Raw genomic sequence first — 26,387 nt, 5'->3', positions numbered from 1 at the left:
CGTGTTTTGTGATGCACTATGCTGTTGATGCATGCCAAGTGCTGTAACTACACCAACCAATGGAAACAGCTCCAGCATTGACTTTAAACCTTTTGTCCTTACCTTTTTTTGAGCTATTTATGAATCCAGATCTTGTATTTGTACAGCAGGGGGGGGCGGAAGGGGGGAGACTACTTTTTGCATCTTCTATCATGTCTGTCTTTTATGGCACTTCTGCATGAAAGCAATAAAGTATTTTAAATGAACACTGAGATGCGTGGTTTTATTACATTACTACAGTACTTTAAACATGACACACTTGCCATTTTAATTTGTAAAACAAATTTAAATTAAAAAAGCTTGACTACGTAAATTATATTTTTTTTAAATACATCTTAATAAAAATGTTGGAAATATTAAAATATAAAACAAAAATATAAATATGCTTATTTGAATCGCCGAGGACGTGCTTGATTAACGAGGCGAGCGTACTACGTCATTTCCGGTTGATGGCTGCGCTAATGTTACGTCGCTGCCGCTAGTCGTCACTGTTACTACTTATCTGTTACTTACAAAAACTCGGCGTATTTCGTCCATTGTGTAACATGACTACTGTAAATTATACATATATATATATATAGAAAAATGTGCCTGTGAGTGTATGTATCTTCCATTTAATTGCTTCTTCAGTTACTTAGCTTATTGGTTAGCATGACTTTCTGTATTTGGAGCTGTTCTTTCCTCCTCACTTCCATTAGTCAGGCGACAACGTGAATAAATGAAGCTTGTTTGCCGCAATGGAGGCGATTGTGTGGTGAGATAGACAAGTTTCTCCTCACACTGTGTAGTTTGTAGAGATTTTTGCCTCCGGCTAATTTAGCTGGCCACCCCACCTAGCGGTTGGTAAGGGTAATGCTAGTACACCTGCCTAGTACTGGCGCGCCCCCTGCTGGACGAGACAATGTAAGCACATTTCCTCTGGTTTTTAAATCTCAATGTAATGCAGAAAAACGAGTTCATCCTTATGTGAATAGGCATAATTATTATTGTTATTATAGCACAATTTTACCGGCATGCTGTTGTACAGGGTGGAGAGCTAGAAAAACGACACTAAATTCCCATTTTGCAACATAATCTTGGCTACTCGGAATATATGCATTTATTTAATCTACTGGATTACAGGTTAAAAAATAAGGACACCAAAATGAGGACAAGTCAGATATAAGAACATTAAAAACATTTTTTTTAATCAATTATTAGTGTTTAATATAAAGGTAGTAGTAGTATTTTGTTATTCTACAAAATATACTAATATGATTTTTTTTTGTATTGTATCTATTTGTTTTATTCTGATGTATTTACTCACAATATTCATTTTCAAATTTAATTTAACTATATACATTTTTTTATTGTTGTGTCTTATGAATTATTATATTGGTGTATAATATTAAATGAGAAATAATGGTATTTTATGATATACACATTATGTATATAATAGTTCTTAGTTTAGTTGAATTCGACATGCATAGTTACTATATATAATTTTTTGGGGGTTTAATATTCATAAACCCAACTCATATATTTACAAACCCCATTTCCATATGAGTTGGGAAATTGTGTTAGGTGTAAATATAAACGGAATACAATGATTTGCAAATCCTTTTCAACCCATATTCAATTGAATGCACTACAAAGACAAGATATTTGATGTTCAAACTCATAAACTTTATTTTTTTTTGAAAATAATAATTAACTTCGAATTTCATGACTGCAACACGTGCCAAAGTAGTTGGGAAAGAGCATGTTCACCACTGTGTTACATGGCCTTTCCTTTTAACAACACTCAGTAAATGTTTGGGAACTGAGGAGACACATTTTTTAAGCTTCTCAGGTGGAATTATTTCCCATTCTTGCTTGATGTACAGCTTAAGTCGTTCAACAGTCCGGGGGTCTCCGTTGTGGTATTTTAGGCTTCATAATGCGCCACACATTTTCAATGGGAGACAGGTCTGGACTACAGGCAGGCCAGTCTAGTACCCGCACTCTTTTACTATGAAGCCACGTTGATGTACCACGTGGCTTGGCATTGTCTTGCTGAAATAAGCAGGGGTGTCCATGGTAACTTTGCTTGGATGGCAACATATGTTGCTCCAAAACCTGTATGTACCTTTCAGCATTAATGGCGCCTTCACAGATGTGTAAGTTACCCATGTCTTGGGCACTAATACACCCCCATACCATCACAGATGCTGGCTTTTTAACTTTGCGCCTATAACAATTTTCCTCTTTGGTCCGGAGGACACGACGTCCACAGTTTCCAAAAACAATTTGAAATGTGGACTCGTCAGACCACAAAACACTTTTCCACTTTGTATCAGTCCATCTTAGATGAGCTCAGGCTCAGCAAAGCCGACGGCGTTTCTGGATGTTGTTGATAAACGGTTTTCGCCTTGCATAGGAGAGTTTTAACTTGCACTTACAGATGTAGCGACCAACTGTAGTTACTGACGGTGGGTTTCTGCAGTGTTCCTGAGCCCATGTGGTGATATCCTTTACACACTGATGTCGCTTGTTGATGCAGTACAGCCTGAGGGATCGAAGGTCACGGGCTTAGCTGCTTACGTGCAGTGATTTCTCCAGATTCTCTGAACCCTTTGATGATATTACGGACCGTATATGGTGAAATCCCTAAATTCCTTGCAATAGCTGGTTGAGAAATGTTGTTCTTAAACTGTTCAACAATTTGCTCACGCATTTGTTGACAAAGTGGTGAGCCTCGCCCCATCCTTGTTTGTGAATGACTGAGCATTTCATGGGATCTATTTTATACCCAATCATGGCACCCAGCTGTTCCCAATTTGCCTGTTCACCTGTGGGATGTTCCAAATAAGTGTTTGATGAGCATTCTTCAGCTTTATCAGTATTTTTGCCATCTTTCCCAACTTCTTTGTCACGTGTTGCTGGCATCAAATTCTAAAGTTAATGATTATTTGCAAAAAAAAAAAAATGTTTATCAGTTTGAACATCAAATATGTTGTCTTTGTAGCATATTCAACTGAATATGGGTTGAAAATGATTTGCAAATCATTGTATTCCGTTTATATTTACATCTAACACAATTTCCCAACTCATATGGAAACGGGGTTTGTATTTAAAAATTCTGATTTGTTCATCTGTATATATATATATATATATATATATATATATTTTATTTTTAATTTTTTAATTTTATTTTTTTTTAATTTTACTTTAAGTGTTCTTATGACTGCTCATGATTATGTGTGTTAGGTCAAAATGGACTAATGTAAAATCATACTGTTAAACGTAAACAGCACTAATAGTCATCAAAGCTTTTAATGGATCTAATGACATCAGTGATGTTATTAATACACGCCTTTCAAAATTCAGATACGAATAGGATGATGTTGATGATGTAACGTATTTGATAACGCGGTTGCAAACGTGACGTGCATGATCTGAAGAAGGTTATTGTGCAGAGATTTTGTTCAAAACTGAAGACACTACTGAAGGGATTGTAAGAAGTGAGTGACACTTTGCAAGCCTATTTATAAGGACATGCAATTAATGATTTCTAATATTTTATTGGTCATAGATTTTAAAGTGTCTGTATATTGTAGAATATACAACACGATGTCATGTCAGCTAATTCTCTAAACTGCACCCCTGGCAGTCAGTCATTGGGTGGAGCTACAACTGGAGTATGCATTTCCTATTCAATATTGACTTTGGCAACGTCAGTGGAGGTGGAGCAGGATGAGGTCCGGGTCTGACGGCTTGTGTTTTGTGCAGGTGTGACACTTATTGAATGGCTCGGCCGACGCCGCGTGGAGCATGGATTTGCAGTACAAATGCATCTACAAGTTTTGGCTCAGTGTGCAGGTGTGAGCACTTGGCAATCTGTGAGTCGACGGCAGAACTGGACCGGTCAGATTGTCTTAAACGAGCAGGCTTCACCATTTCAGTCTGAGAGGATGGCGTTGGAGCCGAACTTTTCCATCCTCTTGTTGGATCTCAATGACAAATTTTTACGTTATAATAGAGCAAAGCGGTTCTTATGCCCCACTTTGGAGCAGCACCATCCTCTCAAACTATAGCTGTCCTATCTAAGTGTGAGAGCAAGAACTGATGAAACGTCTTCTAAGACAATCTGAGCAGTCCAGTTGTGGCCATGCTAATAATCTTCATTTGCTATTCTGTAGGTGGCCTTTGCGTTCGACTCAGTGAGACTCCTGAATCCTCCAGAGGAGCCTCTTCCGGATCACCCCCGTCTTGAAGTTTTCTATTCCTGCGACGCACCTGCCACCGTGCAACTAGACTGTGTGGTGACCTTTGACGTGGGCGACATATCCACCTCCCTGCTGAGGCAATGGGGGTGCGTCCCCGGAAAGCCCAAGAAAAGGACCCTCCGGCTGACCCTGCCTGATTGGTTGGTTTATCAACCGGACGGAATAGTTGCAGTTTCTAATTGGGCGTTGAGCTGCATCCTTCGAGCGTCAGTCAGGTACGAGAGAGTCGGCGAGCGGGCGGTCGCGGCTGAGGATGTGGCCACATTGCAGCCTCGGCCTCCGTACAGTCGGCCTGTTAAGCAGCATCAGGTATGCTTTGCTTGGGGTTCGCTCATGCTGCAATTCAGCCGGGACATTACCAAGAAACAGTGCCCGCGGGAGGAAGGTAGGCGGCTTTGCAATCTTGTATTCCCTAAAGAAAAGGAGATCAACATTGAAGTTAATATCAAATCATTGAAATATCTATCTTTGAATTCTTAAGCTACTAGAGATGATGTTCGAAACCGATTCTCCCGGTTGTTCGATAAGAAAAGAACCGATTCCATGGACTCAAATACCTTTTTGAGATCCGGTTCCCGTTATCGAGGCCACTATAGTAAAGAAAAAGAGTTGGTTCTTTATTCGAATCCCTGGGAACAAATCCCAAATGGGCAATGTTATGCACATTTGATTGTAGACTCTTTCTGACACCTTGTGGCGATATAAAAATACTACGTGTCAATAGTTTGGGCATTTCTGGGTTGGCGACGTCAGTTCAGTTCATGAGACAATTGAGAAGTAGACAAGTTGTGTTAGCTCTTACAAGCCTTGGAAAAGATAAGTCTGTAAGTAAACGGTTTAAGTTGTTTATGTAACTCAATATTAAGGTGGAAAGTGGTTAAATTTGGTAATAATATGTTTATTGAAAAACGAATTTTGTGCGCTGTTTCAATGGATGTTTTGAGGACTTAAAATGGCTACCAGTCGTGTATTTCCACCATCAAAATAGTTTCAACACTCAGAAGTATTTGTTTGATGATAGTACTGTATATTTGTGTGAAGCTAATATTTACATATTGTGTATTCAATTTCAGTATGTCAATTGAATCACATGGCTCATACATTTGTCATTGTGTGTATTTCAGTTAAAAAAATAAAAAATAAATAACAGTCCAGTGCAAGACAAAAGTAAAGATAGGAAAAGACAAAGCAAGATCAACAACAATAAAGAGCCTAAATGGATTAATCTGCTTTGGAACTTTATTAGACGTCTTGGATTGTTTGTTAACTGTCTGCCAGTGTGTGTAGTTAGTATGTTCCAATAGCAGCAGAAGTGCACTTTTTGGAGAGCTGTATTATTTTCAGTTTTGTGCCCAAGGCACTGATTTTATTTAACACTATATTATTATTTATACACCTATAGTGATCACAGAGACAGGTTGTTTTTGTGTTACTGTATATATTTGTTTTTCTGAAAAATCCCACTTTGGATAAAAACAGTCAATATTTATTATTTTTTTTTTTTTAGGGGGGGTAACAGTCAATATTTATATATTTTAGTTTTTTTTTTTTCTTATAAAATAAAAGTGAGCTTTTTTTAAACCAAATATTGTGTTTTTTTTCCATTTACAACAACCTATCTGGATTCGATAAGAGAATCGATAAGGAATCGGTTCGATAAGAGGATTCGATAATGGGCTCAAACTCAATAATTTCTTATCAAACATCATCCCTATAAGCTACTGCTGTCCACTTACAATGTCTGATATCACACAAAATCAATAGGAGGGCTTGCTTTGGTGCCATATTTTCTCAAATAAGCGACTCCGTCTTAATCGACTCCGTGCCTCAAAAATGAACACAGTGATACATTTTCAAATGTAATTATATTAGATATATCGCCATATGTTATTATAGTTGGATTTAAATGTAATCACAATTTAGTTGAAAAAATAAGTACAAAAAGATTATTTAAAAAGTGAGTTTTAATTCAAATATATATATACAAAAAATGGTTTTGAATGTAGACCCAATTGGAAGTCGACTATGGAGAACCAAATGGAACAAAATTAAATAAATTTTAACTAATTACTTTAACGGGTCGTTGATTATAAATGGAATTACATACATGAATGTGTTATTGTGTTGATAATTGATGAAATGTAAAAATACATTTGTCAGGCTTGGTCAAAAGATAGGACTCAGATGCAGAGTAGGGATTAATTCGGCAGGCTTTTATTTTGAAAGCTTCCTTTCACCTCCAGAGTCAGGGCAATTCAATATCGGCTATAACTAAACTGGTCGGCAAAAAAGGTTCCACAAAAAGGAACAACCGAAAATCACTCCGAAAGGAGGAAAACACAAAAACAATAACGAACTATACTTGGCGTCGTATATTCTATGAAATTTATTATGAACAAAAAACAACGGCTATGAAACGTCTACAGTGTCTAAAAAAGGTTAACAAAAATTGTCACTCAAAAAATTGAGGAAAAGGAAGAACTGTAAGAAAAACTGAAAACTCACCACTTTGGCTGCAAAACTAAATAACACAAAATCACTCTGCTGAGGAGGAGAAAAAGAAAACTCAAAATATCAACGAAGGAATTCAGGATCAAGATTTTCAAACATGAGACAAGGCAAGGCATGGACAGGCTCTAGAGAGGCACGAATAAACGAGACAATCTGGCACAGAACAAAGAGAGGCGTGGGCCTATAAAACACATGAGGGTAATGGGGAACAGGTGGAAACAATCAGGGATGACGTCAGACTGATGACACAAAAGGAAGGGCAAGTGACCTGAAACGAGAGGAGTTACCTTTCAAACTAAAACATGCAATTCACAAGACAGAAGAAACCAAGACAAGACATCCCTCACCGCGGTGTGACAACATTTAATTATTTAATCTATTATTTCAATAGGTAGCACGGTGCAACAGGGGTTAGTGCATGTGCCTCACAATACGAAGGTCCTGAGTTCAATCCCAGGCTTGGGATCTTTCTGTGTGGAGATTGCATGTTCTCCCCGTGACTGCGTGGGTTCCCTTCCTCCCACCTCCTAAAACATGCACCTGGGGATAAGTTGATTGGCAACACTAAATTGGCCCTAATGTGTGAATGTGAGTGTGAATGTTGTCTGTCTATCTGTGTTGGCCCTGTGATGAGGTGGCGACTTGTCCAGGGTGTACACCGCCTTCCGCCCGAATGCAGCTGAGACAGGCTCCAGCACCACCCGCGACCCCAAGAGGGACAAGCGGTAGAAAATAGATGGATGGAATTATTTAAATATTTAGTTATTGATTTCATGATATAATTATTTCATTATTTAATTACTTATTTAATCATTTATTTAATTATAGTAGGCCACATGGCCCCATTCCTTACGGTTTACCTGACCCATGAAACGTGACAAATTGAAGGGGTGCTATATCCTCGTTAGCCGCCAGATGGCAGTAGAGTGTTGAATATCTCAAAATGTGTTTTTATGGCAATTCCAACTTGAACCACAACGTCAGTTGCTATGTAGATTGTCGCTTTCTATCATTTTCAGCAGACTACATTGCAAAATGATTACCCACACCCTTCTCTAACGCCAGATCCACCAGGGATGTGGCCATATGAATTCTTCTCTACTGTATGTCATCAACCCGTGTGTCAGCGCTTAATGAATTTACTTTATTCGTCAAACTCCAAAGTCACACAAACTAGTCCAATGACTGCTTTGGTCTGAAGCCTGGAACTTTGGAAGTCTTTCAAAACATGGTGGCTAAAGAGGATGTACTCGTACTTTTTCGGGAGTTGGTAGTAGATATTTAATGTTTTAGACCTTGTCGAGTATGTGGAAGCATCAAGTGCTCACCCAGAGCATGCACCAGTTAAATTAATTTATTGAAGTTGTCAGAGTTATTTCCGCACTGTCAGATTAAGTCATCGACCAGTGCTCCCCCACTTCTCTGGTCGAAATTCCACAGACAAGTGGAAATGTAACCAATCAGATGTTAGGACCCGCCCTATGATTTGACACATAGGATGATTTGAGACACAGGTTCATGAAATAAATAATTACATAATTTAATTGTGAAATAATTGATTAGTTTACCGTACTTTTCGGATTATAAATCGTAGTTTTTTTCATAGTTTGGCCGGGGGTGCGATTTATACTCTGGAGCGATTTATGTGTGAAATTATTAACACATTACCGTAAAATATTAAATAATATTATTTATAGAAGAGGAAGCAGCGCTTTGTCTACCTTTGGAGTTGGCAGAGTTGTTTAGAAGCGACACAGAGGAAGAAGATTTCATCGGATTTAGCGATTAGGAATTTAGGAGTGACAGATTGTTTGGTAAACGTATAGCATGTTCTATATGTTATAGTTATTTGAATGACTCTTACCATAATATGTTACGTTAACATACCAGGCACGTTCTCAATTCATTATTCATGCGTCATATAACGTACACTTATACAGCCTGTTGTTCACTATTCTTTATTTATTTTAAATTGTCTTTCAAATGTCTGTTCTTGGTGTTGGATTTTATCAAATAAGTTTCCCCAAAAAATGTGACTTATACTTTAGTGCGACTTATATATGTTTTTTCCTTCTTTATTATGCATTTTCGGCCGGTGCGACTTATACTCCGAAAAATACGGTAATATATAAATATACTTTTATATTTAGTTAATTTATATACACATATTTAATAACACATTTATTTGTTCATTTCTAATTTTATAATGAAGAACTCACTTAATACCATTTATTACCTAATTTAAATGGATTAATGACACATTTAAGTAATTATTTAAATATGAAAATATGTATTTGATTCTGTCCTATTTGACCCTCCATAGTTGACCTGCAATAGGGACTAGATTGCAGTTGCCTGAAGTCAGTTGGTAGGCTCCACACATAAATAATAAAAACCCTCTCTCTAGTAAGCACCTTACCTCAAATAAAGGCCAAGTACCCTCTACAGTTAGGTATCAGAAAAACGATGGTAATTCTATAAATTGCTAGTAAGACCTTGCAGAACTTAAGTGTCTTTATCTCATCCAGAAACGGTCCATTTCCTGTCCTCAATATTTGCCTCCACTGGGGAAGTATTCGGCATCACGAAGACTCTCCGTCCGTACGGCAGCAACGTCCTGGAGTATCTGCGCGTCCGCTCCTTCTCTTCCCCGTGGTAAGCGAGAAAAGGCCGGAAGGATGGGCATCAGGTAAACAAACATCATTTTCAAAAACAGGTGCGTGTTCTCCATGTGGGTGTTTGTGGCGAGGGGCTGCCAGGACAGCGCATGTGGCCTTCTCCACCACATTGACTCTCTCAACGACTACGCCACGCCCACGCTGCTGCTCACTACATCAGGTTAGAGTTAGCTGGCATTTACTTTAGAGTAGCCAGTGTACAGCTTGTTGCTATATAGGTGTATTATCCACTGAAAATGCACAATGCTATACTGTTGCCGAAATAGCTGGAAACAAAAGTGTGAATATTTAGTGTGAGCACTGCCTTAGTACTCTTTAGTTCCCAAGTGAGGAGACAAAATGTTTTTCTTAGCAATGTCACAGTATGTCATGTCTGTGTAATCATGTTTTGTTTTAGTCATGTTTTGTTTAGTTATTGGACTCTTTAGTTTCTGGCTTTTCACTCCCTTGTCTTGTTTCCATGATTACCCATTAGTTTCACCTGTTTCACGTTTGGACTCATTGTGCACTCTTGTTTGTCACCATAGCAACCCATTAGTTTTCACCTGTCACGTCACGCACCTGTTTCACGTTTTGAGTCACGCACCTGTTTTCGTTAATCATGTCTGTAGTATTTAAGTTCATTGTTTTCAGTTTGTCTTTCTGGTGACATCCCGCATTCATACCCCTGTCACACTCTGTCTACCTCTGCGTACTTCATGCCTTGTCCAAGTAAGTTTTTTTCTATTAATGCCACAGTTAGTGTTAATGCCACAGTTAGTGTTTTTGTTTAATTGTTCACAGTTTTTTGCCCAAGTGCAAGTCTTTTTGTTTCGTTAGTCAAGTTTGTACTTCCGCCTTGAGCGCGCTTTTTGTTCCTTTGAGTGTTATAAATAAATATGTATTTACCTTCACGCCATGACCAGTCCAGCTTTACTTGCATCTCGGGAAAACAAACACACCATAGTCCACGTCTTGACAGATACTGTCAAGACTTGGTCCTGGGTGTTTGCTTTTCCGGGATGCAACGGAAAGTTGGCTCGGGCGAGACGGGAATGTGAGTACATTTTTATTTAAACTACAAAAAAAGGAAGTAAACAAAAGGCGCGCACAATGGCGGAGAACAAACTATGAAACCAAACACTTGCACAAAGGCAAAAACTATGAACAACAAAAAACACTAACTGTGGCAATAATAAACAAAACGTACTTGGCATGGACAAAAAGGAGCAGCGTGAACGATGGACATGAAAAAAGAGTCAGAAATGTGAAGAGCATAAATGTGGGGATGTCGTCAGAACGACAAACTGAAAACAATGAACTTAAATACTATAGACATGATTAACGAAAACAGGTGCGTGACTCAAAACGTGAAACAGGTGCGTGACGTGACAGGTGAAAACTAATGGTTGCTATGGTGACAAAACAAAATTGCACAAAAAGTCCAAAAACAAAACCGAACATGACCAAAGCAAAAACATGATCACACAGACATGACACAGTACATGTTGGAATTTACATTTGAACTCAAGTAACCGCAGCTCCCCCAGTGCCCGGAGCACTAGACTGTGACGCTACCACCACCATGTCGCCAAGACACGATTATAATTGGAACTCACTAGTTTACTCACTTGTACATCTATACCGCTATACAAGCTGTACACTGGCTACTCTAAAGTATATGCAACTTTACTTTCTATGGTAAAATAACATGGCTGCTTAAATGCGGGAAATGTACTCACTTTGGTGAGATACAGCGGTGTCTTGGTTTTTGTTTGTAAACCGTTCTAAACGGTCAGACGGGAACCGAAGCAATTTTTTCCCTTAAGTAAATCCATCCTCGGGGTGTCCAGATACAACTTTTTCACTTCCAATACGATAACGCTATTGGAGCCCTGAGTATAGGCTGATAATGCTGATATTAATCTCCTGTGACGTGAGCACGAATCACAATGCATATTTTCATTATTTTGTAATGTGGAATTTTGGAAAAGGCTTGATCAAGTGAAACTACTGAAACAGAACAATACTAACCTATTTATTGTTAACTGTCTTGAATGTATGTATGTATGTTGTCTTTATTTAGGTTGGAGTGCTAATTATTTTTTTGGTGACACCTACTGGCCACAATAACTAATTAAATTAAGCTCATGACCCGAAAGTTGAATGATGCAGACACGTTTGTTACTGGATATTTTATAATATGCTTCTGCCTTGGAGACTTGGTAACCGCAAGCAACACCTAGCTATAACTATTTGATACTTGTTCATATTGACAAATATTGTGTTTTAGGCTAGTGTGCATTGTGTGCTTCGTTAATCTGTAGCTGTGCGCTCCACAAAGTTTACCTTTTGTAAATGACTTCACTAAAATACAAGAAAAGACCAACATTGTGTGTTTATTTAAGGACATTTAGATGTTACTGGCTGTCTATACTGCTTGTATTGTGTCGCTTGTATCAGAGATTTTAGATGCAGGCCGCAGTGCATATTTAACACAGGTCATTAGTCATGTCTAAGATATGAAGAAGGCGTAGGCGCAATTAGAGGGAGGAGTGGAGGGGATATAGACATGCAGATGCCAGCTTCTTACTTATTCTTTCTTGAATTTAACAGTGTTTCTCACTTTATCAAATTGCTGGCACTCGCAACTTTATTTGGCCCCATTGTTGGTCAGTTACGTGCAATGTTTGGGTGTTAAATCCAGGGGCATGATTTTGTACTGTAGTCGGGATATAAAGTCTTAAAAGCAGCATCATATCCTCACTGCCCATCAACTTTGTGCTTATAGGTCATCTGCACATCCAACTCCACGGCAGTTCGAACGCGTCCACCGCCATCCTCTCTCATTTTAAGGTGCCTTTGAGGGAGTGGTGTCAGCTCAGTGTGAAGCTGCAAGGCAAAACAGTGAGTGCGTCGAGTGACACTTTTGAACGGTGCATAAAGGATGGAAAGAGATGTGAAAGTCATGTGATGTCAGGTGACTGTCACCATGGTCCGCTTGGGCGAGGAGTCCAGAGCAGTGGAGTCAACAACGAACAGGTGGAACATATAACACTCATAATAAACCGAGCTACTGCTGATATTTCCGTCTGCGTAGGTTGAGCCATGACATCACGCTGATCGACACTGATGGCTACTTTGTGATCGGAGGTGGGCGATACATAAAAGGTGTGGAAGGTTATTTTGGACCATTGGTTTACTACCGAAACAGAGCATCCACTGAAAGACCGGTAACGCACTGCCCTCTACTGTTCATTCATTACCCGTGCTGTCTTTTTCGTAATCAATCCTCACATCCACAGTCAGAAGTTGTTATTCCAGACGTCATTAAGGATGTGAACCTCACCGGATGGCTGCAAACCTGCCAAGAGGTGTCTCTTAATATAAGGCAAAGCATCGATTTCTACTCTCTTCTAGCTCAGCAAGGCGACAAGTCTGGTAGTACACATCTGTGGGGCTGAATCCTTCTAAAAGAGTTTCTTTCTCCTTTTTTTAAATTGTATTTTGGTTTTCCCTCCCAGGCATTGAGGTTTTCAGTAACGGGACGCGCAAGGACTCATTGAAGAAGTGTGAGCTGTGGGATGCTGCGGGTCATCGTTTTGGTGCTAGAGTTGCCAAATATTTGGCTCTCAAACATGGTATGAGACATTATCTATTACTGCAGCAATCTTAAAAAAAACAACTAAATTTGTCGCAGCTCTCTTTTAAAAAAAAACAATTGTAGCTGAGATAGGCTCCAGCGACCCCAAAGGGAATAAGCGGTAGAAAATGGATGGATGGAACTAAATATGATTTAATTATTTCCTTGATATATAGAATTAACAAACTTTTTTTTTCATTTAAAAAATTACTCTTTGTGCATGTTTATCAAAATGTGTTTAGCTAAGACCTATTAATAGTCAAAAATATGCATTTTTAGGCACATTTTTGGACTACAGTAAGTATTTTTGAGGACAAAAATTGCCAAATTAACCAAATGAATACATTTGAAGTACTGTACTGTATAGCAGATCATCATCATGGTCGAACAAGTTGCTTTCACAGTGGTTGTGTTTAGGAACTGTGTGTATGTGTAATTCTATATTACTGTACAGTATTTTTCATGCCTTATATGTATTACCGTATACAGTGTATGTCTTTTTTTTAATTATTAGTTATTACAGTCCTCGAATGCACACTGAACTTCCATCCATCCATCCATTTTCTACCGCTTGTCCCGTTCGGGGCCACGGGGGGTGCTAGAGCATATCTAAGCTGAATTCGGGCGGAAGGCGGCGTACACCCTGGACAAGTCGCCACCTCATCGCAGGCACACTGAGCTTACATTCTATAAATTCACTAAACACAGTAAAATATTTCAAGAATGTTTTTCTCCAAGTCTTAATAATTTTGATGATTATAGCATATAATAATAACATTTAAAAATGTCCAAAAAAATTCTACATTATAAACTAACATATGTATAAAATATCTTAACAATATATATTTAATAATATACAGTCGTCCCTCGTTCATTGATGTCAAGTGGTTCCAGACCCTCGATAAGTGAATTTCCGTGAAGCAGGAATTTTTATTTATTGATCCAATATTTTCATAGTTAGGGCGTGAAAAACTGTTCACAACCTTCTAAGCATGTTTTGTTTTTTAACATTATGAGAACCCAGACATGAAATAACACCCGTTAGGCTAATTTCCATCTGCAGGGTCGTTGTATATAGCAGGGGTTCTTTACCTGTTTGACCTATGGACCCAACTTTTCCACTAGAGTACCACTCCAATATTAACACTGAATTAGTAATCTTACTCTTGATTTTGATCATATTCAATAAAATAAAATATGTAACCTACTTGCAGTTCGCTACCTTGTAAAATGATATAAAAGCATGTGTTATTTACAAATATTATATTAATTTAGCAAATAAACCTTAGGCGTAGGTCAAGCTACCAAAAATGGTAGTAAAAATCTTCTGTGACAAGGGGGCTCAGCTTTTTATCAGTTTCTAATACAAAAACGGTTGTCAAAGCTACTCTATACGACAGAAAATCTCTGCTGTTTTTAGGAATCCTCTACAAAAACTGTAATGAAAATCTTCTATGCGATAAGAGTGCTGTGCTGTTTTAAGTATCTTCTACAAAAATGGTAGCCAAAGATCCCTTTATGTGACTTAGACATACTACTGTTTTTAAGCCGGCCTCATATTTTTAACACCACCAAGTTCAAGCATTTCTATATTTCCTTTTTTTTTTTTTTTTAAATCACAAAAGCTCCTGAAGTTTTTTTGTTGAAGTGTTGAATGAACTAATACTTGCAGGAGGAAGAGGGCTCAGCCTGCAAGTGGTGGGCAGAGCGCTGTACTCTCTAGCTCGTCACAAACTAAACCGAGCGAGCAACATGAAAGTGCTCGGCAAAATATTACCTCTGCTGCTGCAAGCCGGCTGCTTAGGTGACACTCGGGCTCTGCACATGTCGGCGGTCGTCTACAGTGCAGGCCTTGGGGTGGAAAAAGAGCCGAGTAAGGTGTGTGCTTTAAATAACAAATCAATACAATAGTTTTTTTTTCTTTTGATGATGTTATTATGTGTCGTGCAGGCGTGGCTGTTGGCCCTTTTGGCTGCACAGAAGGACGATCGATTTGCTCTCCTGCACCTGGGCCACCTGCACCACCACGGCCAACACGGAGTCCTCGCTGACCCAGATGTGGCCTACGCTTACTACGCAAACATCGCCCAACAGACCACTATAGACCGGCTAAATCCCTCGCCAGAGCAGGTGATAAATGAAACCCTTTTAAACCTTTGAATAGTACATATTTTAAATGATTTTCCACTACATGGATCAAACTTTCCTCTTCATGACACTTTTAAATGATGTCATATAAGTGCAAAAAGAAACGAAACAAGCAACTTGTAATTGTACAGCCGAAAAATGCGACCGTTTTTTAACATTGAGTTCCTTTTTTTTGTAAAAAAAAAAAAAAAATTCATGTTAGAATAGAATAGAATAGAAAGTACTTTATTGATCCCTGGGGGAAATGCAGCACCAAAGTTCGCTCAAAATAGACAATAATAATAATAAATAATATAATATATATAATATATTATATATAATATATGAATAATATAAATATATTCTACATATATTCTACATTTAAAGGGGAACATTATCACAATTTCAGAATGGTTAAAACCATTAAAAATCAGTTCCCAGTGGCTTATTATATTTTTCGAAGATTTTTTCAAAATTTTACCCATCACGCAATATCCCTAAAAAAAGCTTCAAAGTGCTTGATTTTAACCATCGTTATAAACACCCGTCCATTTTCCTGTGACGTCACATAGTGAAGCCAACACAAACAAACATGGCGGAAAGAACAGCAAGCTATAGCGACTTTAGCTCGGATTCAGACTCGGATTTCAGCGGCTTAAGCGATTCAACAGATTACGAATGTATTGAAACGGATGGTTGTAGTGTGGAGGCAGGTAGCGAAAACAAAATTGAAGACGAAACTGAAGCTATTGAGCCATATCGGTTTGAACCGTATGCAAGCGAAACCGACGAAAACGACACGACAGCCAGCGACACGGGAGAAAGCGAGGACGAATTCGGCGATCGCCTTCTAACCAACGATTGGTATGTGTTTGTTTGGCACTAAAGGAAACTAACAACCATGAACTAGGTTTACAGCATATGAAATACATTTGGCAACAACATGCACTTTGAGAGTGCAGACAGCCCAATTTTCATCAATTAATATATTCTGGAGACATACCCTCATCCGCGCTCTTTTCCTGAAAGCTGATCTGTCCAGTTTTGGAGTTGATGTCAGCAGGCCAGGGAAGCTAGGGTCGATAGGGAGTTTAGCTCGCTCGTCTGCGGGAACAAACTGCCGCCATTGCTTGCCGTGCTACCGAGGTCCTTTGTCCCTGAATTGCTCACACACTCCGGCAGATTCAATGGGGGTCTGGCGGCAGATTTCTTTGACTTTATCGTTGGAAATGCATCTGCTTTGAGTGTCGCAGGATATCCACACATTCTTGCCATCTCTGTCGTAGCATAGCTTTCGTCGGTAAAGTGTGCGGAACAAACGTCCAATTTCTTGCCACTTTCGCATCTTTGGGCCACTGGTGCAACTTGAATCCGTCCCTGTTCGTGTTGTTACACCCTCCGACAACACACCGACGAGGCATGATGTCTCCAAGGTACGGAAAACAGTCGAAAAAACGGAAAATAACAGAGCTGATTTGACTCGGTGTTTGAGAAAATGGCGGATTGCTTCCCGATGTGACGCCACGTTGTGACGTCATCAGGGGCGCCGAAAAGGGGGGGTAAAGGAGACGGATTCTAGGGGCCCATGATGGAGGGGGGCCCAGAGAGGCCCCTAATGATGATGAAATTATAATACAGAAAAAATAATGACACTGTGTTGGGGGCCCTGTAAAGATTATTTTCATGGGGCCCAAAATCCCTAGCGGCGCCCCTGGACGTCATCACTCCGAGAGCGAATATTAGAAAGGCGTTTAATTCGCCAAAATTCACCCATTTAGAGTTCGGAAATCGGTTAAAAAAAATATGGTCTTTTTTCTGCAACATCAAGGTATATATTGACGCTTACATAGGTCTGGTGATAATGTTCCCCTTTAAGTGCAGTCAAGGAACATGTGCATTATACAGTCTGATGGCTGTCGGTATGAAGGACCTCCTGTGTCGTTCTGTGTTGCATTTTGAGAGTCTGAGCCTTCCACTGAACATGCTCATTCTCTCCGCAATGTCCGAGTGTAGTGGGTGAGAGGTGTTGTCCATAATGGCTAGGAGTTTTGCTAGACTTCTCCTCTCTGACACCACCGCCAGAGAGTCCAGCTCCACTCCCACCACGTTACTGGCCTTCTCTACCAACTTGTCCAGTCTGTTTGCGTCCCTCGCTCTCAGCCCGCTGCCCCAGCAGGCCACGGCGTACAAGAAGGCTCCCGCCACCACCAACTCGTAGAACATCTTCAACATCTTTGTGCAGACGTTGAAGGATCCTAGCCTCTCTTGTAGAGTGCCTCAGCGTGTTTTGTCCCATTCAGCTTGTTGTCCATGTGTACTCTGAGGTATTTATAATCCTCAACCATGTCCACATCGACCCCCCTGATGGAAACAGGGGTCGCCGTAGTACTCCTCCTCCTTCCCAAGTCCACAACCAGCTCCTTGGGTTACTTTTTGGCGTTTTGTGGTAATCAGTACATTTTAGAACAGGGTTGTCCAAAATTTTCCACAGAGAGTTCTAAAACATCAAGAAATGCAATATTTTACATTAAAAAAACTACGCTTTTTACAGTACAGTACTTGTTGTACGCTTTATTTTTCCCCCAGTTTCATTTTTTTAAATTTTTATCTTACAAATATTTAAAATCTCCATAACTTATTTATCTTAATATTATTAGTTTATTCCAATAATTACAACTTATTATTATAATTTCATAGTCTTCCCAACTCTTCATTTTAATTTTCACTTCATTCTTTTTTTTATTTGTTTCTCATAATTTTACGACTTTAAAACATTTTTTTTCTTCCAAATTGTTATTTTTCCCTACACACAATATTACAACTTTATTTTTGTAAAATATGACTTTTTTGAGTGCCAAGCAGGGAGGTAATGGGTCCCATTTTTATAGTCTTTGGTATGACTCGGCCGGGGTTTGAACTCACAACCTACCGATCTCAGGGCGGACACTCTAACCACTAGGCCATATGCTTTTAATTTTTTTTCCCTACACATGTTGCGACCTTTATTCTTGTAAAAAAAAATAGTACTTTTTTCTCCAAAAACTTTTCACTTTCAATATTTTGTATTTTTCTCCTAATACTGAAACTTTTATCTCAATAAATTACAGCTCCTTATAGTAATTTGCTGCAGGTTTTTTTTAATTGTAATTTTAGAATGTGCTAAAGACCAATAATAAAACAGCTGTGCACCGCAAACTTTAGAAACCCAGAATGTACACAAATACTGTATACCAAATAACACATAAAAACAGTAAAAAAAATACAAATTAGGATGGGTTTGCTCATCTCTTTCTTCCTCGTATGTCCTCCTTCAGGTGTATGTTGAGGAGATTTACTTGCACAATGAAGAGGTCCTAGAGCTTCAAACCAATGAAAACCACCACATCTTCCAGTGGCTGAAACATCAGGCACACAAAGGTGCACCTGATGCAGAGGTACCTCACTAATAAAGACAAATAAAAAGCAGACTGAACTGAAGCCTGGCTTGTCCACCGGGATGTCCCAGGAATAGCAAATTTGCACAGAATGTACTTTATTTTTTCCTAGCAAGCCGTTGCCCGCATGCTGTTCTGGGGTCAGCAGGGAGTGTCTCCCAACATCCAGGCGGCCCTGAGGCACTACGAGAGAGGGGCGGTGCTGTTGGAGGACCCGGCATCCATGTATGATTTTGGAATCACACTCCTGCAGGTCAGATTCACCCCCGGACATCTGTGTAACTTCTGTACGACTTTTGTCTTCAACCATGCAACGTTGTGTCTCTTGGCAGGGGCACGGTGTCAAAAAAGACATTCCAAAAGCAATCATGTTTTTGAAGAAAGCAATGGACAAGGTTTGGTATCTGCAAAAAAAAAGACACAATGTTTGCACAAGATTGCAATCTACATGTGGTGGTGGGTTGTGGGGCTACAGGGCGGGGGTCGGCAACCAAAATGATTAAGAGCCATATTGGACCAAAAATACAGAAAAAAATCTATCTGGAGTCGTCAAAACTTAAAAACCTAATATAAGTGTTATAATGGAGGCAACACATGATGTACATTACATTAGCTTTATTGGCCAACTATCTACACCAGGTGTGAATGATTGATGGGTTCTACATGTAAAGCGACTTTGGGTACTTAGAAAAGCGCTATATAAATCCCAGTTATTATTATTATTATCTAAATGACTATGTGTCGCAGGCTGACATGAATCTTCTTTGACGGAAATGTTGAAATTTTAATATTTATTCTACACATTTTTTACAACATTGGAAAACGATAGATAACTCCTGGAAATTACTGGCTTAGAATAGCCAAAGGTATAGATGTGTGTGTCCAAGCTATAGGAAACGGCACGCTGTCTTCTTTTAATGGATTTATTGCAATCTTTGCAAGCTGGGTAACGTTTGCTGTGGTCTGGAACAAAATGGCACACAAACAACTATCAGAAATGCAGCCAATATTACATACAGATAATGTGTCATGAAACATGCAAATATAAGTTAAATACACAGAGGACATAAGTAAAGGAAATTAAATTATCTCAAATATACCAAACGTTGCATAATGATGCAATATGTGCATACAGCTAGCCTAAATAGCATGTTAGTATCGATTAGCTTGCAGTCATGCAGTGACTAATTATGCCTGATTAGCACTCCAACAAGGCAATAACATCAACAAAGTTCACCTTTTTGCATTCATGTACAGCATAAAAAATTTGGTGGACAAAATGAGACAAAGAAAGTGGCAGCGTCGGAGAAAGTTATCTATAAAAATTGTCTGCTCCAGGGTCAAACTGGACTTGTATGTCCCTTCCCTTATTTGTCCTTTAGGGTTTCGTCCCTGCCATTAGTGCCCTGGCATGGTACTACGAACAGTCTGAGGGAGACTACAACAAGGCTGTGCAGCTCTGGGAGAAAGCCGACCTCCTCGGGAGCCCAGATGCGGCTTTGAACCTCGGTGTTGTGTACTCACTCGGTCTTTACCCACAACAAGCCGCTGACCAGGTTGGGAATCTACCAGTTATATGCATTCTGTAGTCAATAAATATATGTGATTTGTGTGTCCTGGCTCGCAGTACATGGCCTACAAGTACTATCTTAAGGCAGCAGAGCGAGGACACATCAGAGGTGCGGCTGAGGTCGCCAACATCTGGTCCACAGGGATTCCCGGTCACGTCACTCGGCGTCCGTCAGATGCTGTCTTGTTGGCTCCTTATCTTTTACGCATAATGAGCGCTCATTTGTTTGAGAAAGGCATTCTGAGGTGTCTTTTTACCTCACCGCAGATGGGGAAAGTGGGCAGCGGAGCAAAATGGACACCTGGGTCGCCTGTTGAGGCGAGCTCTGGACTGCTTCCTGAAGAGTGACATGTAAGCGGATTGTTGTCCAAAATGTGCTTTTTTATTCTGTGCCAATTATTCTGTGGGTCTTTGCTTCCCAGGTTTGGCTCGTTGGTGTATTACATGACGGCTGCAGAGCTGGGATACGCAGCAGCACAGTTCAACGTGGCTTATCTGTGTGATCAAAACAAGGTGAGTCAAAGCGAGGCTAGATTTATTTTACAGGGTGTGTCTATACTAATGCCATGCTTTGTTTGTTAATAGGGGGATTTTCTGGATCCTGCCTTTGCATTGAATTGCATGCAAATGTTTTACAACCTAACCATCCAGAACCCGAAACACGAGCCTTACGGTACACACAAGAGTACTCAGACACTGTACATGCATTCTTATGCAAGGCCATGTCTAACCAGTAGTACTTGAGCAGCAGCTTTTTGGACCAGGTCAAGAGTTTTTATATTTATATATGTATATATATATATATATATATTTATATATATATATGTATATATATATATATATATATATATATATATATATATATATATATATATATATATATATATATATATATATATATATATATATATATACAGTACAGTGAAACTAAAAAAATGGCATTACAATTGAAAAGCGAGCTTGCATCTACAAACCACGTTTCCATATGAGTTGGGAAATTGTGTTAGATGTAAATATAAACGGAATACAATGATTTGCAGATCCTTTTCAACCCATATTCAATTGAATGCACTACAAAGACAAGATATTTGATGTTCCAACTCAAACTATTTTTTTTTTTGCAAATAATAATTAACTTAGAATTTCATGGCTGCAACACGTGCCAAAGTAGTTGGGAAAGGGCATGTTCACCACTGTGTTACATGGCCTTTCCTTTTAACAACACTCAGTAAACGTTTGGGAACTGAGGAGACACATTTTTTAAGATTCTCAGGTGGAATTCGTTCCCATTCTTGCTTGATGTACAGCTTGAGTTCAACAGTCCGGGGGTCTCCGTTGTGGTATTTTTGGCTTCATAATGCGCCACACATTTTCAATGGGAGACAGGTCTGGACTACAGGCAGGCCAGTCTAGTACCCGCACTCTTTTACTATGAAGCCACGTTGATGAAACACATGGCTTGGCATTGTCTTGCTGAAATAAGCAGGGGCGTCCATGGTAACGTTGCTTGGATGGCAACATATGTTGCTCCAAAACCTGTATGTACCTTTCAGCATTAATAGCGCCTTCATAGATGTGTAGGTTACCCATGTCTTGGGCACTAATACACCCCCATACCATCACAGATGCTGGCTTTTCAACTTTGCGCCTATAACAATCCGGATGGTTCTTTTCCTCTTTGGTCCGGAGGACACGACGTCCACAGTTTCCAAAAACAATTTGAAATGTGGACTCGTCAGACCACAAAACACTTTTCCACTTTGTATCAGTCCATCTTAGATGAGCTCAGGCCCAGCAAAGCCGATGGCGTTTCTGGGTGTTGTTGATAAGCGGTTTTCGCCTTGCATAGGAGAGTTTTAACTTGCACTTACAGATGTAGCGACCAACTGTAGTTACTGACAGTGGGTTTCTGCAGTGTTCCTGAGCCCATGTGGTGATATCCTTTACACACTGATGTCGCTTGTTGATGCAGTACAGCCTGAGGGATCGAAGGTCACGGGCTTAGCTGCTTACGTGCAGTGATTTCTCCAGATTCTCTGAACCCTTTGATGATATTACAGACCGTAGATGGTGAAATCCCTAAATTCCTTGCAATAGCTGGTTGAGAAAGGTTTTTCTTAAACTGTTCAACAATTTACTCACGCATTTGTTGACAAAGTGGTGACCCTCGCCCCATCCTTGTTTGTGAATGACTGAGCATTTCATGAAATCTACTTTTATACCCAATCATGGCACCCACCTGTTTCCAATTTGCCTGTTCACCTGTGGGATGTTCCAAATATGTGTTTGATGAGCATTCCTCAACTTTATCAGTATTTATTGCCACCTTTCCCAACTTCTTTGTCACGTGTTGCTGGCATCAAATTCTAAAGTTAATGATTATTTGCAAAAAAAAAAAATGTTTATCAGTTTGAACATCAAATATGTTGTCTTTGTAGCATATTCAACTGAATATGGGTTGAAAATGATTTGCAAATCATTGTATTCTGTTTATATTTACATCTAACACAATTTCCCAACTCATATGGAAACGGGGTTTGTATCTCCAAGTTCTTGTTACTACTCGAGCAGCAGCATTTTGGATCCAGTCTTTAAAATCTTATTTTGCTTGTTATCTTAGGTGATGGCTTCTGAAAGACGTGCCTGTACGGTGAGGCTTGAAAAACTGCCTAATAACAGGAAAAATAAGATCTCTTCTCATATATGTGTATAAATATACATATACTCAAGCAGCAGCCTTTTCGAGGCTTTTAAGATGATGGCTGCTGAGTTGGGTTTATGTATTGTACATGTAGTAGCTTGGTTAAAAAAAGTTGGAGGAAACCAACTATTTTTTTCTCTTAGTTGTCAGTATTTTTCCAGCAGCAGCATTTTTAGAGACCTTAGTTGTTTGTCTTAGTCATATTACATGAAGGCTGTTGAAGTGGGCCATTATATAGAAGCTAAATTAATTTAATAAAAGAAAAAACATTATTTTTCTTTAAGTCAGTACTTGAGCGGAAGCATTCTGAACGAGGAGCATGAGTGACGTTTGAGCTGCAGCATTTTGAACCACGGATTATTTTGGAGGTCCTTTAGAATTTTGTGAGTGTAGCCTGTCAATAGAGAGTTTCAATAAGACAACCTAGAGGTTACAAAAGCGGCTGAGGGGAGCTACTGTATGTAGTATCTCAGTTTAACAAAATCGGAGGAAACCAACATTTCTTTCTCCATGTTCTTGTCAGTATTCCAGCAACAGCATTTTAAACCAGGCAGGCAGTCTTTAGAGACCTTGAGCTGTTTGGCTCAGTTATATTACATGGCTGCTGAGCTGGACCATGATGCAATAGCTTAGTTTAAAGTACATATAGAAGAGTAAAAATATTTCTTCAAGTTGGTACTCGAGCAGCAGCATGTTGAACCAAGTGAGGATCATGAGTGACGTTGTTTGTCTCGTTGATATACTAATTTCTTGGACGAGACTTTGGAGCAGCTCAGTTTAACGTGAAAAAAATCTAATTTACTAGTTGTAGTCATACTTGCCAACCTTGAGACCTCCGATTTCGGGAGGTGGGAGGGGGTGGTGGCGTGGTTGGGGGCGTGGTTAAGAGAGGAGGAGTATATTTACAGCTAGAATTCACCAAGTCAAGTATTTCATAAATATATATATATATATATATATATATAAGAAATACTTGACTTTCAGTTAATTCTAGCTATATATATATATATATATATATATATATATATATATATATATATATATATATATATATATATATATATATATATATATATATATATATATATATATATAAGAGAAATACTTGAATTTCAGTGTTCATTTATTTACACATATACCCACACATAACACTCATCTACTCATTGTTGAGTTAAGGGTTGAATTGTCCATCCTTGTTCTATTCTCTGTCACTATTTTTCTAACTATGCTGAACACCCTCTCTGATGATGCATTCTGCTTCGTCTCCTTGTTGTGTGCGCAGTTGTGCACTGCACTCTCTTAAAGCCCTAGATGTTAATGTCACATATGCATGTACAGTAGCTGGCAGTATTGCCCTGTTTAAGAGTGTCACAACATTGCTGTTTAAGGCAGACGAACTGCTTTACGGTAGAGGAAAACGTGACTGCTGTTGTTGTGTGTTGTTGCCGCGCTGGGAGGACGTTAATGAAACTGCCTAACAATAACCCCACATAAGAAACCAAGAACTCGCCCTCGATCATTCTACAGTTATAACGTGATTGGGCAGGCACGCTGTTTATATTGTGGGAAAGCGGACGTGAAAACAGGCTGTCGACTCGTCACTCAGGTCCGCCTGAATTTTGGGAGATTTTCGGGAGAAAATTTGTCCCGTGAGGTTTTCGGGAGAAGCACTGAATTTCGGGAGTCTCCCGGAAAATCCGGGAGGGTTGGCAAGTATGGTTGTAGTCTGTTTTCGGGCAGCAGTATTATCAACCAAGTGTCATTTTGTAGGCTCTTTAGAAATATGTGAGTGCTGCCTGTCAATAGAACGTTACAATAATCCATTTTACAGGTCAAAAACACTGATTATTACTTTGTAAGCATCACATTTTGTTATTTTACGCATTTTTCTCAGCTTTGATCCGAATGGGTGACATGTGGTACGAGGGCCAGGTTGACGGGCAGAAACGACTGTATTCTGCAGCAGAGATGTACAAACAGGCAGCACTAAAGAATGAACCACAGGTCAGTCGTGTTTTGTTTTCTTTTAAACGTGTATTTTCATGGCAATAATTTGTGTTTACATTGTCACATTAGGGATGGTACAACCTTGGGCTCCTCGTTGAAGAAGATTACAGGCTGCCATTGACTCTGCTGTCTGAACTGGGCCTTTTGGAGTTCTACTTCTCAGACAAAACTTCACTACGAAGTGTTTTGTACCAAAGGTTTGTTGTGCAAGCATAAACAAAGACGACTTTTTTTCCTCACTTCATTTCTTTCTTTTCTTTTTTTTTGTTTTTGGCAAAAGATGTCGAGATTCTGAAAATTCTGACTCCCACCTGCCCTGCAGCCTGGCTCTTTTTAAGTTGCATCTGCAAGTCTTCCAGAAGGAATATAGCACTATTATTAAGGTTTGTGCAACATGCACATATTTATTTGCATTTATTCATATAAAATAAGATTGTATATCGTGTGTCACAGTACGCCACCACCGTCACCGCCGTTGGAGCTCCCACCATTGTTCTAATCATCCTAGGCCTCATTAGAAGACGTGTCTTGCCTCCCAACTAGGAAATTCTACCAGCATCGGTGAAGTCTACAACAATGAACATAAATACACTGTATTTTTCTGAACAAAGACATTTTGTATATGTTTAAAAAAGTAATAAAGTCAGCAAATACACTGGTCCAGTGGTTAGAGTGTCCGCCCTGAGATCGGTAGGTTGTGAGTTCAAACCCCGGCCGAGTCATACCAAAGACTATAAAAATGGGACCCATTACCTCCCTGCTTGGCACTCAGCATCAAGGGTTGGAATTGGGGGTTAAAACACCAAAAATTATTCCCGGGCGCAGCCACTGCTGCTGCCCACTGCTCCCCTCACCTCCCAGGGGGTGAACAAGGGGATGGATCAAATGCAGAGGACAAATTTCGCCACATCTAGTGTGTGTGTGACAATCATTGGTACTTTAACTTAACTTTAACTTAATATGAACTCCACACATTAAATAGCTGACATAAATGACACATATTATGACCATTAACCCTTGTGCAAGATTAAGATCGACAATACACACTTTCACTTAGGATCTAAATGGGACCTGCTCATAAAAGTCTCATAATAAAGTCAGCAATACATTTCTATTTTCTTTTCTTTCAACACTTGATACTTTTAACAACTTCAGATCTGTCTATTATAATATTTATATTATTTTTTATCATGTGTTGAAGCCTTTTTGTCAAAAATAAAAAACATTTTTACAATGGGAAAATGCAAAATATGAAATATTTGTTAAAAAAAATAAGTAGCAGAATGGAATTTTAGAAATTACTACCTTGAATAGGTCAATAATTCATGACAACATTGATTTTGATACAGAAGACCAGTAGACAAAACAGATTACTTTTGCCTTCTGAGCTAGCATGAGAGAGAAAGTAGGCAGTACTTGGTTACATCATCTATATACCCATCCATCCATCC

At 39.2% G+C, this 26,387-nt stretch overlaps 1 protein-coding gene across 4 annotated transcripts; it reads left to right on the top strand.

Annotated features, from left to right (window-relative positions):
- Positions 1–728: 728 nt before the first annotated feature.
- On the top strand, positions 729–25,591 carry LOC133614565 (protein sel-1 homolog 3). 4 transcript variants are annotated; one of them, XM_061972631.1, is made up of 24 exons: positions 729–942; positions 3,790–3,899; positions 4,200–4,671; positions 9,326–9,449; positions 9,514–9,635; positions 12,246–12,361; positions 12,435–12,496; positions 12,555–12,687; positions 12,760–12,895; positions 12,979–13,095; positions 14,770–14,975; positions 15,048–15,227; positions 18,539–18,658; positions 18,771–18,911; positions 18,991–19,053; positions 20,041–20,214; positions 20,286–20,413; positions 20,496–20,579; positions 20,651–20,741; positions 20,814–20,901; positions 24,824–24,933; positions 25,006–25,133; positions 25,217–25,319; positions 25,390–25,591. In XM_061972631.1, the coding sequence occupies exons 2-24, from the start codon at positions 3,849–3,851 to the stop codon at positions 25,477–25,479; spliced, it is 3,039 nt and encodes a 1,012-aa protein (XP_061828615.1). In that variant the 5' UTR covers positions 729–942; positions 3,790–3,848; the 3' UTR covers positions 25,480–25,591. The 4 variants fall into 4 exon arrangements, with proteins under 4 accessions (XP_061828615.1, XP_061828612.1, XP_061828614.1 ...); XM_061972628.1 differs by having other exon boundaries at positions 9,326–9,452; XM_061972630.1 differs by lacking the exon at positions 729–942 and adding an exon at positions 3,470–3,521 and having other exon boundaries at positions 3,790–3,879; positions 9,326–9,452.
- The last annotated feature ends 796 nt before the right edge of the window (positions 25,592–26,387 follow it).

This window comes from Nerophis lumbriciformis, linkage group LG17, assembly GCF_033978685.3.
Source record: "Nerophis lumbriciformis linkage group LG17, RoL_Nlum_v2.1, whole genome shotgun sequence".
In the NCBI taxonomy this organism is placed as follows: Eukaryota; Metazoa; Chordata; class Actinopteri; order Syngnathiformes; family Syngnathidae; genus Nerophis; species Nerophis lumbriciformis.
This window is presented reverse-complemented; position numbering and strand designations above follow the sequence as displayed.

Bases quoted from the DNA above. Each gene is read 5' to 3' on its own strand.
- LOC133614565 (XM_061972628.1), top strand. From the start codon at position 3,849: ATGCATCTACAAGTTTTGGCTCAGTGTGCAGGTGTGAGCACTTGGCAA. The intron at 12,362-12,434 runs GTGAGTGCGTCG...ATGTGATGTCAG, and splicing joins TGAAGCTGCAAGGCAAAACA to GTGACTGTCACCATGGTCCG. The intron at 18,659-18,770 runs GTACCTCACTAA...ATTTTTTCCTAG, and splicing joins AAGGTGCACCTGATGCAGAG to CAAGCCGTTGCCCGCATGCT.